At 26.8% G+C, this 17,542-nt stretch overlaps 1 protein-coding gene across 1 annotated transcript in view; it reads left to right on the forward strand.

The window, feature by feature from the left end:
- Positions 1–17,180, forward strand: part of ATP8A (ATPase phospholipid transporting 8A1) — a 242,488-nt gene extending 225,308 nt beyond the window's left edge. Inside the window, exon 41 of the mRNA XM_085821693.1 lies at positions 4,599–17,180. Coding sequence (XP_085677819.1) covers positions 4,599–4,652 — 54 coding nt within the window. The 3' untranslated portion in view covers positions 4,653–17,180. The remainder of the gene's footprint in view (positions 1–4,598) is intronic.
- The last annotated feature ends 362 nt before the right edge of the window (positions 17,181–17,542 follow it).

Below are 17,542 nucleotides of genomic sequence, written 5' to 3' on the forward strand. Positions count from 1 at the left end.
AAGGTTATTTCAATGCTGGAGATGTGAAAAATGAACAGTGCCCTCGCCGAACGCAAACCTGGTCCTCGCATATGCGCCAAGTGTGCTAACCAATTACACCACGAAGGCATGCTGAAAAAAAGGGAGAAAATACCTTAGAGCCTTATGGTGATTTTTAAATTTGGTTAATCTATCTGTCGAGTGTGTGCAGTCAGTTTTTAAGTTTATTTCTTCATGAAATATTTTGGCTTGAGCCATTAGCATTGGACCTGTCAATGGCACACGCTCATTGTGACACTGTCTGACCCACTCAATCATCACTTTGTCATGATTGTCACTTTTAGCATAAAGATTAATTTTTCTGTTATTCATTGCGAGTGGTGTAATGGTGTTGGAATCCACAAAAAATTCAAAAAGTTACTTTTTCTGTTTTAAGGCTTCTTATGTTATATACAGTTGACTTTTTCGACAGTTACAGTTGTTTAATCAACATCAAAACATGCTTTCTCTTTGCAGCTCCAGAATTAGAGATTGTTTTTGACATAATCAAAAGTTCAAATTTTAATTTGCATAAAATTGCTGTAATCATAACTTATAATCGCATCAAAAAAAATAATAATAATAAGGATCAAAGTTAAAGAAGAGTGCAATCTGCTATGTTAACTGAAATTCTTTGGAATCAGTAAAGTATACTTTTAGCCTAGATTAATAGCGTCCACTATACATTATTGGCTATGCATCGTGAGATTAGCGAGGAAAGACAAATTGTTCCACTAAATTTTGTCTTGCTTCTATAGCTCACTGAGACAATTAAGCTTGAATTGTGTTAGTTTAGTTATTTATTATACTTACATATATTTCTTCCACATACTTAAGGCTTATCGGAGTTCTGGATAATAAATTTCCACATATATTTAATTGCTTATTGATGGCTGGCGCTAGATATCATACCGGGTCATAAATTCTGCTACCAAACACTTCCCTAAGTTCTAAATTTTTGCCTCCCCAAAATTTTGGGTCAGAGTGCTTTCTCAAGATTCTAAAAATTTTGTCATTTTGCTGCTCGGTGCTAAATTCCAAAAGTTTTGTCTTCCCAAAATTCTGTCGCCCGATGTGGCCATATGAGCTCCGCTTCCAGTTGTGGGTTTATGTGAATAAAAAATCAGTTATTCTTAATACAAATTTCACTAAGTGTAATCTTTTGGCCTGTGATTATCAATAACAAAATCTATTTTTAGCATATGGAAAGAAATTTTTGTTAAATTTTTCCTTGTCAGCATCTTAAATCTGTGATTATTGTTAAGTGTAATGTCAGCATAAAAGGTTACCATTACATTGAATACATTGTTATTCAATTACTAATATTATAATATAATACTAAGAATTTTATGCATTGTTGCATGAGTCATTATCCAAGTTGTCATGTGTTGATAAACATGCGGTGATGAAAGCAAAATATAATGACGATTTGCCAGGTTGGCATCAGGAATATAAAATATTAGTACGTGTAAAATCAGCAATCTGTCTTAGGTAGAATGTTTTGGTCTCAGATGTATGCCAAGCAGATATGAATCCAAATTATTCATTGCACAGATTTATGCTAAAATGATTGCGTCTTCAATAACAATTTATTTTATTTAGTGCCAAAGTAAAATTAAGAATCTGTATTTTCAGCATGTTTTATAATGGGGGGAATCAAATGTGTGTGTGTAAAACATACAAAAAAACGATTCCTTTTTTTTGTTGTTGGTGGTGTTTTTGAGATGCGGAATTTAGATCATTCCAGAAATTGGACATCCAGATCTTGGACTTTGTACTGTATTAAATTACGTTAAGAATAAAAGCATAATTGAAAACCATGTTTTAAATATTTTTGTTGTGCCTCCAATGCTCAGTCCTTTTCAAAACTTATGCAACATAACATAATACAAATGTAATTATTTTATTCTCTACTTTGGCAAAATTTTGTCATATGTAAACATACTTTAACTCAGAGGTAATTTAACTTTTTTTCTCTACTTTCAAAAAGATCTTGTCATGTGTAAATTGATTTTAGTCAGTAATGTCCTTCTTTAAAATGACTCACCATGCTCCTACCTACTTATCTATTGGCATACTATAGGACCATGAAATTAAAACCAGCCTGTTTTACTGCTATGCTTCCACCATCTATGAAATTTGTGCACTAAATTTTGCAGTCATCTAGTAAAATGTGTAGAGAGCTCCTCCCTTAGCAAGTCTTGCATGAAGGCATATTTCCTATAGGCAGATTGCCCTTGTGTACTTATAATAATAGGCTATAATAACATACTGTGTTATAATCTTGTAAAGTGAATCCAGTTTAATTTTCTGTTTGACTGTATCTGTTTTATAACATCTGTAATGATACAAACATTGTAGATTTATAAGCATCACTGTCATACTAGATATCAAAAATGAAACATTTTTGTGATAGATTTGTGAATATTTTATGGTACATGTATTTTATAAATTAGTGACATTTCCAGCTTCTTAAAATTCTGTTTTTGTCAGATAAGATTTAGTTTTTTTTAACTTGCTAATCTACAAAAAATTGCCAATACAGTAAATCCATGTTAAGAAATGCTGCAGAGCACTCATGGTTAGGAACGTCTTATGTTATTGTTGTTTAATCAAATATGGCAAAGCACATGAGAGATGTTTGCTTAAGAAGAAGAATGCCTTCATGAAGAACTTTCTGTGATGGCTTGTATTCTTATTAAATATGTGCAACGAGACTATACACCAGGATTCAAATTTCCAGCGTTTAGTAGTTTTATCTATTGAGCCATTGGTGAGTGCTGAAACTAAATATAAAGACTTATTATGAGAAAAAGTGTTTAAAAACAACAGGGTAGTTAATGAACAACTTAAAAAATAATGGAGAACATTGACAGAGGCAGTGATGTATAGAAAATTTATTATGTATGGGTAGAATTAACTCATTATAAAAGAAAGTATAGTAAATGTGTATAGTAAAGTACTATAATATAGTATAGTAAAGTACTATAGTATAATGTGAATAATTTCTCATAAGTCTAGCATTTTTCTGTATTGTAGGAGCCATTAGATACTATGCATATCATAGTACACATTAACATATATGTATTGAATAATTTTATCAACTAGTCAACTAAAGTAATTAGTTCATTACTGGGGTATATTTAACTGTAACAACAGAAAACCACACATAATCTACAGAAGCATCTCATTATCTTTGGCATGAGTACAGATCATTTGTGTCATAACATGTGCTGAGAAACATTAGTTTGGTAACAAGACCTTGAAATGAAGACTGTTGGTCAATCAATTAAAATTTAAATTTTTTTTTGTTTTCAAAGGGAAAAAATTTTGAATTTCCATATATATGTGTTTAAAATTTCATAAAACTGCATCTTTCAATGTTATTGAATTAAAAAATCTTGGGCAAGATGATTTAACAGGAACTTCATAATCCAAGAAAAATTGTATACCTTTTGAATTTATTTTAAAACTTCAAGAATAAAACTTCTTGGTAAGGAAAACTTTTACATTGGAACTTCTTATTTGTTTTTGTAGTATATATTTTAAAGGGAGAAAAATTCTATTTAATTGAGCCACACAAACCCATGTTGTCAAAAAGATGGCTATATATCAGTTATGTTTAAAGAAATTTATTAATAATTTAGCAATTAAATACCTAGTTCTGTACAGCTTAGCATTAATTGCAGTTTTTAATACTGTTAATATTTGAATCAAATACTATGAGTAGGACTGCTAAATTTCTGCAAAACTGGCATGGTAAAAATTAGTTTCTGACATGAAAGTGGTTGCAGCTGGCAAAAACACATGGAATGACTGAAGATTTAACGAAGTGCTCCAAAGTAGTAGACGAAAATATATTTCAAAATAAAACAAGTTCAGCTACAATATTCAAAGGTTAGATAATAGTAGTTGAAATCAACATTCAAATTCTGCTAGATTTTTTCTATAGTCATTGGCTCCAATAATGCATATCTGATTGATATTCTTAAGAAAATAAGGCAGCTATATTTACTATATTAAAGCCTAATTTTAAGCTTATGTTTTTGGAGATGTATAATGAGATAAAAAATAAGAATATTTTTATCAGAATTGTGTGCTGATTAAAATAATTATTTTTGATTTATATCTATATATATTAAAATTATGTATGAGTATATTTATGTGTATATATATATATATATATATATATATATATATTAATTTTCATTTAAAGATTCCATTTTTGAAAAGTTTCTTTACTTTGCATTTATTCAGTTTGGTAACTTTTACCCAGAGAGAAAAAGTTTAGACCTTCACATTTTCAGGAACAGAATTTTATTAATTTTTGTTCATTATATATATGTGCAATTTTTATGTATAATAAATATAATACATTAATACTGTTTAAAATTGGTTTTTTTTTATTAATTTGTGCCTGTTATTGCCATTTTCTGTTGGTTTTAACCGGTTATAACTAGTTTCTGCCAACAGGAAGCGAGCTCTGGATATGACTGAAAATAATACGTTTTCGCTCTTTGTTTACTTTTTGTTATTTAATATAATATTGCTGATGCTTGTATTATTTTTTATGATTTTAGTCTGAGCTGATCCGTGCCTATGACACCACAAAAACGAAGCCTCAAGGGGTCTGAATGATCACTCTCAGTACAGAATATCTCGTTCTCTTTTTCATTCTAAGAATTCTTGTCCATCATTCCTCAAGGGATGTCATCAAAAATGATAACATCTCAGTACTGAACTTATGATGTACTGCTGTATAACGAAATACAAGTGAAGCACTTGATGCATTTTATTATCAAAGCATATACTTAAAAATGGTGTGTTCACACCAGATTTCATGTACTCTGCTTTTTGTTTGATCAAATTTGATGTATATGCACATGAAATCTTATTGTTTTCATATATGTTAATCATATGTGTCAGAATTAAAATTTGAGCATGTGCAGATGAAGTCTTATTGTTCCAACATATGTAAATTGTTTGCTTAAGAATGTCCCTGAGATTCTGGTTTCAATATGGAAATCTCTGTTCTGCAGTGTCGTATGTAATGTTGTCTGTGTGTCAGATTTCAATACCAACTTTATAAAGTTACTTATATTCTGGTGTGAACAAGCAGTAATTGTGGTTTTATACTATGATACAGTTTCAGGTTTTTATGTTGGCTTATAAAATGTGTAAAAAATTCAAAATGTGCAGCATATGTGTCATATTTTCTGCCATTTAGATGTTTACTAACTGTTAAAATATCAAATTCATTTTGCTTGAATAGTATTTTATTATTACATGAGTTATGTTTTGCTAATTGGAGAGTTATTCTTATGAATCAATACTAACTTTTACAAATCAAGTATTTACAATTATTTGATTCTTCAGAATTTCAGAAGTTCATTAGCAGAATATACTTTGTTGTATGCAGTAAACAAAAGTTTTATTTCTAGTGTATTTTTAATGAACTTCTTATAACTTTAAGAAGGATAAGATTAAGATTGACCTTCATTATGTAGATTTTGCAGTTAGATCATTTAATAATACATAACAAACCAATACCAAAAAGAAAACATTTGCATTTTTTAAATATATGACTTGGCACATGGTCACCATTTTACCTATTAGTTGCATCTGTTTGAGCAGACTGAGATATGTACTGATCTACTAAAATTGCGGCCAAAGTTTGATTGTAAGAATTTGAGTAATGATTGACCCTTTTTATGGTTTGAAATTGAGATTAGAGAAAAAAGTTGTGTCATAATTTTTAAGAATTTCTTTAATTATTCTTTCTTTTTTATTTTGGAGGGTAATGATAAAAATAAAAATCTTCAGTGATAGACGAATTAAAAAAATAAAACAAGCCAAAAAATATGATTGAAAGGAATTAAAGAATAATCAGGAAGAAAAATCTTAGCTGAAACATTTTCTTACATGATTACTTTTCATAAAAGTTTAGGAAACTTTTTTAGGGGAACCATAAAGCAAACTGAAAGAAGAATTTCTTATGTGATTAATTTTCTTAATAGAGTAGCATTGGACTAGAGATTAATAGAGTAGGATTAGTAGGACTTTTTGGATGATCATAAAGCAGATGTTGGGTTTTGGTAGATCATAAAGCAGATGTGGCACAGAAGTTTTATAATTTAATTAAGGTCAGAGACTTCCTACACCTTCAAAGTGAAGAAATACTTTTTGACTAAATTACATAAGGAAATTCTGAAATAATGTACAGTAGTTAAAATATGTAAATGAAACATGAAATTTAATTAATTAAAGATGCAAGTAATAGTATATGTATAATGCATTTCAGTGAGCAGATTTCAAGATTTCATAATAATAATTACTGAAAAATACAAGTGTGTATTAACATTAGCTATTTTTTTCCACTGTCAAAATCCATTCATTGGAATTTGGATTAGACATTTGTAATATCATTTTCCAATCCTTTCTGTTGATCCAGTCTTTGAAATCCTTGATAGTTATATATTTGAATTCTTTACTTTAATTAAATACTAGTCTTACAAGCCTTATTTTGATATAAACACAGATTCAAAAATTTCAGATATATTAACTTCATGACGTACATTAATAATTCAACAGAATGTATATTATTTAAGCAAACAAAATAAAATTATTACATTTATTATAAATTAATACTTTTAACAAAATATATGAATTAATTGAATGAGCTGCAGTAAGGATCGCTGGGTGCTTGTGAGTGTTAATTGGATTCTGCCAATTAGCATAAGTGAATGTTAAGCCACATATGCTGCATCTATATTAGTCTGGTTGATTAGAATTTCTTATTAAGAGAACTTTCTAATTAAGTTTTCCTTTGAATGAATTACAAAGCTCATTTATTTTTACATTTCTCTTACATATTTTTTAAAATTTCTTCTAAAATTTCTATGCAACTTTAAGTGTATTGTTTTAAATCTTAGAATATAAAATGCTTTAAAAATATTTTATATTAAGATATTTCATATTCTTTAAATTTGTTTGTTTGCAAGGGAAATATTTTGTATTCAAATATTTCATATTCTTTAAATTTATTTGTTTACAATGGAAGAAATGTTTTGCATTCAGATATTTCAGATTCTTTTAAATTTCTTTGTTTACAAGGGAAATGTGTTACTTGCTGTCACTTATGTATTAGAAAACATTCCAATTTTAAAATAATATTTTCATGATATTGTGACATGTATGTTTGATTAACACTTCTCAGATGAATAGTGTAATTTTTACTCATCTGAAATTTGTGTGTTTTTTTAGTTTTTATATGCAGCTAGGAGTTCAAATAGTGTGTGTAAATTGTCCTGTCTTAAGAGTGTACATTTTATGGTAAATATAATTTTGCTTAATAGTGCTTTGTTGATTGTGAATTTTTAATTTACCTAGTCATTTGCTTTTTATTATTTATTTCTTTTTGTCTTCTTTATTTCTTCTTTCTTTATTTTATTATTTATTTCATTTAGTTTTAAGTGTCTTTTCTAATAGCATCAAATTGCACATCTCCTCTTTTTTTTTTTTTTTTTTCTGTAAGTAGAATCAGTAATTATATTTTAGTTGTGTTTTTTAATTGTAAAAAACCTCAGTATTGTATTAACAGCTTTTTTAATCATTCAGCAGTATGAGTCACTGATGTGGTAAATAGTTGTATTTTTTTAATTTTAATATTCTTATAAAAGTTTCATTCTGTGCTTATGAATTAACACTTTCAATTTCGAGGAGAAAAACATTTTGGTAAAAGGACAGTATATAAACTCTTTTAAAACTTTTGGGGGGGGGTTAAAAATGTGTATTAAAAAAGTAATTCCTTCTTTTTAGTGGATCAAAATATATATTCTTTTGCCTTTACTTTACAAGCCTAAAATGAAAAAAATCATCATTGAGTTTTAAAATTTATTCTTTCATTGAAGAGAACAAAAGTTTTGGTAATACTTAAATTGTAAATTTGATATATTTACGGACTGATTTGTTCAATGATAAGAATGTATCTAAAAATGAGTTCAATGATAAGAATGTATCTAAAAATGAACATATCTTTAATACTGTAATATATGTTTGAGATTTCTATTTAACGATATTCATAGATTTATTTCTAAGAAAGAGATACAATCTTGTATAAAAGTGTTCTTAGGGAAAAGAATTAACTGATAGTTGAAATTGTTGTATTTTATTAATCATAGTATATCTTAATTAAATGGATCATTATTCTGAAATTTTTAGTATTATAATCCGTTTAGTGAAATGCTTAAGACCAAATTTATTTAGTCTTTCTCCTTCATAATGAATTTGCATTATCATGTATTTTAAAGTTATTTTCCATGTATGATCGTGTTTGAAATCTACAATATTGCATTCATATTTTTCTTGCGTACTATATATGAATATTGCATTCATATTATAACTTTAAGTCAATGCCTTGTTATGTAATTGTACAGTATATAGTTATGCTATGTTCCCAATGATTTTCCATTTTGCTAAACTGTATTAAATTGAGAGATTTAAGGCCAGTATATAATATACCTGAGAAATTTGTTTTTGTAAGAATGTCTGTAACTCATTCATTTAGTTTTAAGTGTCTTTTCTAATAGCATCAAATTGCACATCTCCAATTTTTTTTTTTTTTTTTTTTTTTTTTTTTTTTTTTTTTTTTTTTACTTTGAACATTTTTCAGTGAAAGTAGGATGAATTCTAAATCTAAATTTTATCAATTTCATTAGAATTTCTAATTAAAATAATGATGATGAAATATTTCATTTTAAAAAGCTTATTGCAATCTTTGTTTCTTCAAGACTTTATCATTAAATCAATACTTTTGAAAAATTATTTAGATAGCATTGTATTTCACAAAAAATCCAACCACATCATTGCTGAATTAGTTAAACGGTATTACAAAAAAGCTGATAAAAATTCTAAAAAAATTTTTAATCATTCTTTGAAATAAATTTTTAATTAAAAAAAAATTAAAGTACCTTTATTTCCTGTATTCTTTTCTTAAAAATTTAAAGATGTTTGAAACATTTTATTAAAATACTGGCAGCTATAAGATCACACAATGTACAATTTATTAATGTTAAAGTTTATATTATTGTATACTGTAGAGTGAATTTCTTAACACTTTACCAACCAATAGCCTATTTTTCGGCTTTTTTTCGCCAATGCCTACCGACCGATAGCTGATTAATCACTTTTTTTCTCGGGGCTACCTAAAAATAGCCTATCACTCGATAGCAATGGCGATAAACAATTGCCATTTGCTATATCATCTGCATTTTATTATTAGTATTGAGGTACATTGCTCACTTGCCTTAAGTGCATTGCTACATAAACTTCCACAGTTTTACACCGTTTTTAAAAAATTTACTGTTCACGACGAGTGAAAAAATGGTACTGGAGAGTTTTATTTAGACGATTTATCAAATCATCCTGACAGTTATTAAATACAGGACAGGGAGAATCTGCTGCTGAGTGGCCGGTTGGACGTGTGTATGCTGTTGAGCCACTAGCGGTCGGTAAAGTTGCATGATGTCTTAATATTATTCTGAATAATGTTTGGTTCATCGAAATGAAATTCAATTTAACCGTTTAACTGCTATGCGGCACAAAAGCGCTGCGTTTATTTGCCTCAAAAAACGCGATGCAGTTAGTTATTTTAGGATACACTTGTGTTACAAAGTATGCGTGAGGTCGGACTACGTATGTTCACACCCACGGAGCAACAAAGACACACCGAAACTCACTGCGTCGCGGTTTTCAAGACAAATGAACGCAGCGCTTTTGCGCCACATAGCAGTCAAACGGTTAAATCAAAATGCTGTAGTGAATATGCAAATTCTTTTGTATATATCAATTATATATATATATATATATGTATCGAATGGCCATAGCACTGCTCCCATTGTGAGTAAGTGATGTACCTCTTATACAAATAAAATATATGTATGAAATGTAGTAAACTAAAGATACTCATTGTCTGAAAGAAAGTAGTAATTTATTTCTTTTTAAAATGTTACGAGTTCTCCTTCCCTTCTGAAACCTGTGCCATTACTTTTAAAATTATGTAAATGTGGACTTGTGACTTTTGGAAAATCTAGTTGTGGTTCTCGAACTTTCCTGAATTCTAACATGCAGCTCTTACCAACATGAAGCTTGGCCATCTCTGATATATATATATTTCCCTTTCATGTTAAGAAATCAACAAATGTAAGATTTTATGTGAAGTTTGGCAAGTAAACTTATTACTTTATAAAACCAAGCAAAATTTCCTTAATGACTGTTGTCATTAAACTAAATGACTTGTCTTAAATACAGTCATTCAACTCAGCATTTAACCAGTTTTATCAAAATTCAATAATTTAAGACAAAACTCATTCTGTGTGTCAATTATTCAAAGTGTCTGCAATTTTTTTTTCATTCATTTGGCTTAAAAACTAAATATTTATTAGTAATTTAAAATTCAGAAATGTGGGTACCTTTTGATCAAATATGTTTTGGAAAATTTTCCTATGAAGTTTCATTGCTAAAGTCTTACTTACGGAATCTCACTCGATAAATGTAGTTATAGAATTCTTCAGTGTGAAAGCTAAACTGCTGTGAAATATTACTTATAGGGTGGCGTTATGAGTAACCTTTTATATTCTGCAAAAATATTAACATTTGTTATTAAAATGAATTGTTGTTGAACTGTATTGTTATCCAAAATTAACAAATAAAATCTGTACTTAATGCAGTTTAATTTTGAACTATTATGTGATTATAATTTTTAACTATGGCATTACAGAATCTCCTACAGAATTGTAAGAGAAAAAATTTATACATTTATTTGTATTTATTATAATTAATCTTGTAGAATTTGTGTAGGTATCAAATCTTTGCATAGTCATGATTTTTACTATGAATGTGTTTGTTAAATTAATATGTGTCAGGTGCTATTTAATATGCTTACAGGTAATAATATACAAATATGAATAAGGCAGTAGATTTACATATTTGTGCTTATTATATTAACAAAAAATTAATTAAACTTTCTGTCCTTGTGGTATGAAATCTTAACCTTTTGTGATTATATCTGTGTGACCTATTGGAATTCTAAAAGTCAGAAATATTTTCCACTCAGTATACTCAAAATCTAGACTTTTATATGTTCAAAAATAGGAATAATGTCTTTTGAATTTAAAAAAAAAGAAGGAAAAAATTATAGCTTGCACAATTTTTCATTGTGTGTGTGATGTCTTTCAAAGCATTCACCAATGTCAGAGTTTGATTCTAAAGTCAAAAACAAGAATATTATGCTTTATTCAAGATAATATATAATACTTTTTTAATTTTTATTGTATGGAATCTTTTAAAATGTTCACCATTTGTGAAGGTTTGGTTTCTGCAACCAAAAACAAAAATAGTTTGCTTTGTTTAAGATAAAATCTGATAACCTATGAATTTTGATTGTGTGATACCTTTCAAAACATTAACCATTGTGAAGACTTGCTTTCTGCAGTCAAAAACAAAGATATTGTGCTTCAAAAAATTACAGCATATTATTTTTTATTACATGGTACCTTCAAAGCATTCTCTAGTGCGAAGGCTGTGGCTTGTGTGACCAAAAAAAATAAATAAATAAATAAATAAAAAATAATAAAAAAAATAATTTGTTTCATAAACTGTGATTTTCATTGTATTATATATTGCTGCAGTAGTTAGATGTTGCAATAAAATTTGATGTGGTCTCAATTCATTTCAGTAAACGTTAGTCTGAAGTCTCCATTCTTTGTTTTTCTTCCTAAAAGCTATTAAACAATCTTTGTTTCTATTTCAACAACTGTTCATCTAATCATTATTTCAATATTTTTTATGTAAGAATTTGCATCTATATATCCCAACACTTATTAAAATTATCTTTTCCCACCGTGATGTTCTCCGTTCCACATCTTTTTAAGTTATTTTAAAATACTGTTAATTCTCTAATAAGGAAAATGAAGTAAATATCGGTTTTGTGCTTAAAATAAAGTTTATGAAAAGGCATTTTTATTAAGCAGGTTTAATTGTGAAATTGAAGTGGTTCTGCATCACAGCTCCTAAGAGCACTTTTAATTGGTATAACTTCAGTATCTAATTGGAGATCATTTGCAGAATTGTAATTTTTGTGGTGCTTAAGTTCAGAATTCCAATAGTTTGTATTAATGTATTTGGTCATTTCTAAGGCATTTAATATAATATATATCAAGTATTGAATATTTTAAAATAATGTTTTTTCATTCCTTGATGAATTTTTATTTAATTTCTTCCGCATATACTATTACAAAATCATAAATAAAATTATCACATAAACATTTGCATGAGTATTGAGTATATCTCCACTACTAACTTGTATTGAGTATAACCACTACTATTTTTTTTTTTTTTTTCGAAAGAGAGGGAGTGCAGATATAATAAATTAAAAGGCTAAGGTAATAGTGACTCTCCCCTCATATACTATCGTAATATGTATAGTCATCATCCTACAGGGAAAATTAAGGGATTTCAGCAAATTGTAGGATTCAATCTTTTTCCCCCAGCCCTTGTTACTAGTTATGAAGCATGGATTTGCGAGAGAGAAATGGCCTTAAGCATCTATTTTAAAGTAACAGACTGTAGTTGAGTATGAATGAACATATTGCTAATATTCGAGAAGGAAAATAGGTATAATAATGAATGAAGTTTTCTAGTATATTTTTTAGTATGCCAGAGTTATAAAAGGATCCTCTACTTAATTTCAGTTAATAAGTGTACTTGCAAAATAGTTTCATAGTAATACTTTTATTATACAATTTTACTGGAAAATGATAATGGAAAATAGTATTTGTTATTGGAAGAATTTTTAAAATTCACTGCCATTTTTCAATATTTTTTTATATAGAATGTGTTATTGTTTTGTTCCTTTTATTCATTGAATTTCTTTGATTGTATTAGATTATTGTACCAAAAATTACTACAGATGTCTTACCTATATATTTGTTTCTATAAACTGAGTTTTTATATCTGTATTCAATATAAAATCACATGATAGTTTTCTTTAAATTTAATGTATTATACAACTTATATAAATTTGTAAATAAATAATTATCATAAAGTACGATTTAATAAGTTTTGTAAAATATAATTTTTGAACAGTTTATTTAAGTCAACAGAATAATAATATTCAAAATGTTGAACATGATCAATAATTAATTTTATTAGTTTAGATGTTTAAAATAAATCAACAAAATTAATTGATAAAAATTTTAAACATAAGCACACAATTTATTTTATATGTCAGCTATTACAGTCTATCTACAGTGTATATAGAATAATCATTATGTATCCTTTTACCAAAAATAAATCAAATATGCAAGAGTCTTAAAGTGCACATATTTCAGTGAATAAAAATGCAAAACATTTAAACTTTTAGCGGTTGCTGTGTTTGCTCAATTTGTATTTAAAGTCCTCAGCTACCGTCCAAGAAATTAAAAACTGCTTTTCCAGAAATGAAACTGCTTATGTAATTGGTTATATTCAGAATTTTGTACAACTGAAAATTTTTATGATTCTTCTATTTTACTTTAGAAATATAACAACTATTGTTATAATTGTTTATTATTGTATAATTATATATTGTTATAATTGACTGTAATTTACAATAGTGAATACATACTGTCTAAAAATGTTTGTATTCAAAGGTATAATATTAAAAAGTTGAAAGTAATTGATTAAAATAAACTTTCATTAATCTGGAATTTTTAAGAAAATCATGTGTTTATGTGCAGGCAGTTTTGTTTTTCTTTTATCTTTATATTAATAGAGAAACTTATTAACTAGATATTCCAGTTGTATTACCATTAAATATTTTTGATATAAAAGCGTCTTTGAATTATTGTATGCATGCTTTACTGTGATTTTTTTTTTTTTTTTTTTTTTTTTTTTTTGTGTGTGTGTGTGTGTGTGTGTGTGTGTAATTTTGAAGAATAAAAGTTTAATATATAAATAGATTAAATATTTTGTAACTTCTTAATTAATAAGTGTAGTTTTCACTTGAAGCGTTAAGAATAAATTCTGTTTATAAATAATTTTGTAAATCTTTTACGTAGATATTTTAGTATAATTTTCCATATTTATTTTGTAGTCAAAAATGTTTAATTTTTATTACAAATATAATAATTGTTTGCAATATGAGAACTAGATTGCCGTTTTATAAACATATTTTCATCAATTAAGACACAATAACACGCCGAACAAATACTAATTCAGAAGTCAAACAACAAAAATCAGCGTTATAATTTGTGGTTTTGCAGCTGAGGATGGTGGTTCGGTAAAACCATCGAAACTAGTCCTGTGAAAATTTTGTAAATATAACGCTGATTTTTGGCGTTTGACTTCTGAATTAATATTTTCATCAGTTACCATTAATAAAACTTAATTTTTCATTTATTAATTTTTGTTTGTTTTGAAGCTAATTATTTAAAATAAAAGCAATGAATTAAATATTTGTAAATATGTATGGAATATTTCAAGGTAGACAAATATATTGCTGTTTTATAATTAATGATGCTACTGTGTTGAATGTTTCACAAAATGTATGGCCCTTTTTGAAATTGATACACGTAGTATTTTCTCCTGGATATGTTTTAATAATCACTGTTAAATTAGTTAATCTTTTTAGTAAATAATGACATAACTAAGTTGAAGGTTTATGAAATGTATGAGCTATTTAAAATTATATTTCTATTATATATTTTGTACTAATCATTATGAAATTATTTTTAAATAATATATTCAGTAATTGTTTTTTTTTTAAATATGATTAGTCATTAATCGTAATTACTGGAATTTGAATTGTTAAATAATGCGTAAAATATATTCAAGCATTATTTTGCTAACTTTTGTTTTTGTGTAATGTCTACAGAATTTTTTTTAATTGAGGCAAAAATATCCTATTTATATTACGTAGAAGCAAAATTATGAGACCATGAGTTATTATTGAGACACAAAAACATGGTGTCCTTCTTTTGCATTTAGCATTGAGAAAATTCCTTTGTATATCAATTGAAACTGACCATTCATATTTTATTGATTAATAATATAAAGCTAGCATTGTATTTCTAAGACACACTATTTTTCTGCATTGTATTACGTCATGTATGCAAGAATTAGCTTCATAAAAGACAGATTTTAACTATTGAATTCAATATTTTTGAATTTATACACACATAAATCTTTACATTTGTACTTGCACTTGGATCTTATGACCAGCAAAAAAATTTTTTGTACACACGAAGGAAGTTCATTAGGCAGTGTATATGTTAGGAAATATACTATTGTAATTAGTTAAAATGCATCTCAAATAATTACATTTGTCATGCATTTTGAATAATGAAACAGTAAAGGCACCTAATAGGGATAATGTACATGTGTTTTGTTGTTTAGTAGCTAAAATATTTTGTGCTGTTGTTTAAATTATTTGAAAGTTTAATTGTTTAGATATTTATATAAGTGTTTTGCTCATAGGAATTTAGAGTAGATTTTTGATGAAAAATTTAACAGTATATTTTGGATAACTGCCACTGATGTGTTGATATTTCTGATTATGTGCAAGTACTTCTTATTATATAATTAATACTTGAAATTCATGCAATCATTTTTTATGTATTGTCTTTCCATGGCAATCACAACCATGCACATCGATGTATTTATAGAACTACACAGAGTGTATAATTTCTGTTATATAGGGCCTGTACGTTTTATATATTTGCCTCTTTATTTTATAGGAAAACTTTTATTTATTTATTGTGTAACAGTGGAAAGCCCTTCTAGATAGCACAATAGTTTTTCTACATTTATTGTTTTAAGTATTCAATTTAAATCACATAAAAAGAATAATGTGCATCTATAATTAGAAAAAAAATTTAATTGTTTTATGTTTATTAATTTATCTTTAAATTATTAAATCAGATCTCTATAGATGAAGTAGAAAAAAACACACGATGAAAATTAACAGAATACAATTTAGAACTTAAAAAAAGAAAGCATATCTCAAAAATAGCCATGTTTCCAAATTCAGATATCATTTAGAGTGAATGTTAGGAACAGTTGTTGGTGACTAATTACTAACATGGTGACTAACAACATAAAACGATAAAAATTCATTTAGAATAAACTGCATTTTTTTTCTTTTTTAATTTTTAAAAATAACTAAAATTAACACAATTTTAAAATATAATTAAAAGTAGCTTAATACTAAATAAATTATTTTTTATTAATGTTAAAATTTTCTTATTTTCAAGAAGATTTTCATGCTTTTCTTTTTGGAAATTTATTCAAATTCAAAAAGCTGTTAGTACAAAGCAAATTTTAATCGATATAATCTATTAATTTTAACTCACTTGAAAGTCATTTCTTGAACACAGATTTCAGTCTGATACATTTCAATATATTTAGATCATTTGTTTATATTATAAAATATGTATATATTTCTAAATAATAAATCGAAAAAATTTTCATTCGGAAGGACTGAAGATGACTAATTTCATAACCAAGTGATTTCTTCCAATATTTTAGTTTAATAGACTTTTATTTTATGTAATTTTCAACCACATTTTTTTAAAAAAGGAACAGAAATAAAAGCGATGAGATTAATGATTTTAATTGTTAAAAAAAATTTAAAAGTAATAAATGAAAATGTTTCTTGCATTTCTTTAGATGCTAGTTCTTCAATCAGACATTACTAAGAAAGGATTTAGGTGTTTTGGCTAAAGGCCAGCGAAGGTTGTGCTTCCCAGGTCAGACAATTTTGACTTTAATTTTTTTAGTACAAAAAGGCTATGTTGCAATATGAAATTGGTTGCACATGGTGAGGAAATGTTGGTGATAGACTTAATATTGTAGCATCTTAAGATATACCCAAAATTATATAGATAAAGACTAAAATGTTTATGTGTTTGTAAATGATTGCTCATCAGATTTTGCAAATATTATTCCTCTTGTTGTTGTATGTCATGAGTGTACTTTTCTGAGATAAAATTATCATTGTTGTGTTTGTGTTTCCTTGAGAAGAATTATATTTATATAAGGATACATTGTGATGAATGTATAGAAAACCTTCATCTGACTTCTTACATGATTATGAATATATTCAAAATAAACTATGTTCCAGTTCATTTATAACTCCTTTTAGGTGACTTGTAAATTTGATGATTTTTTACATAATCACATATAAATCCTGAAAATCATATTCAAATATAGACATATTATATCTTAAAAAATCTTTAAAAAAGGGGGTATGTTTTAAAAAAATTGTTTGATTAAAATTACAGAATTATACAGCATTCTTAAAATGTGATTCATATTCTATGCTAATGAAAGTTAGTATTTTTCAATAGATGTTAGTTTGGGAACTTTATAAAAATTTTGCTATTATATATACAATTATAAGTATTTAAAATGAGTAATTTTAAATAAAGAATCTGTATTTTTTTTATTTTAAAATTTTACAAAAACTATATATTTAAAATTCCTCCTC

Source organism: Stegodyphus dumicola, chromosome 1 (genome assembly GCF_044657685.1).
Source record: "Stegodyphus dumicola isolate Sdum_Otavi_A_Nest chromosome 1, ASM4465768v1".
Lineage (NCBI taxonomy): Eukaryota > Metazoa > Arthropoda > Arachnida > Araneae > Eresidae > Stegodyphus > Stegodyphus dumicola.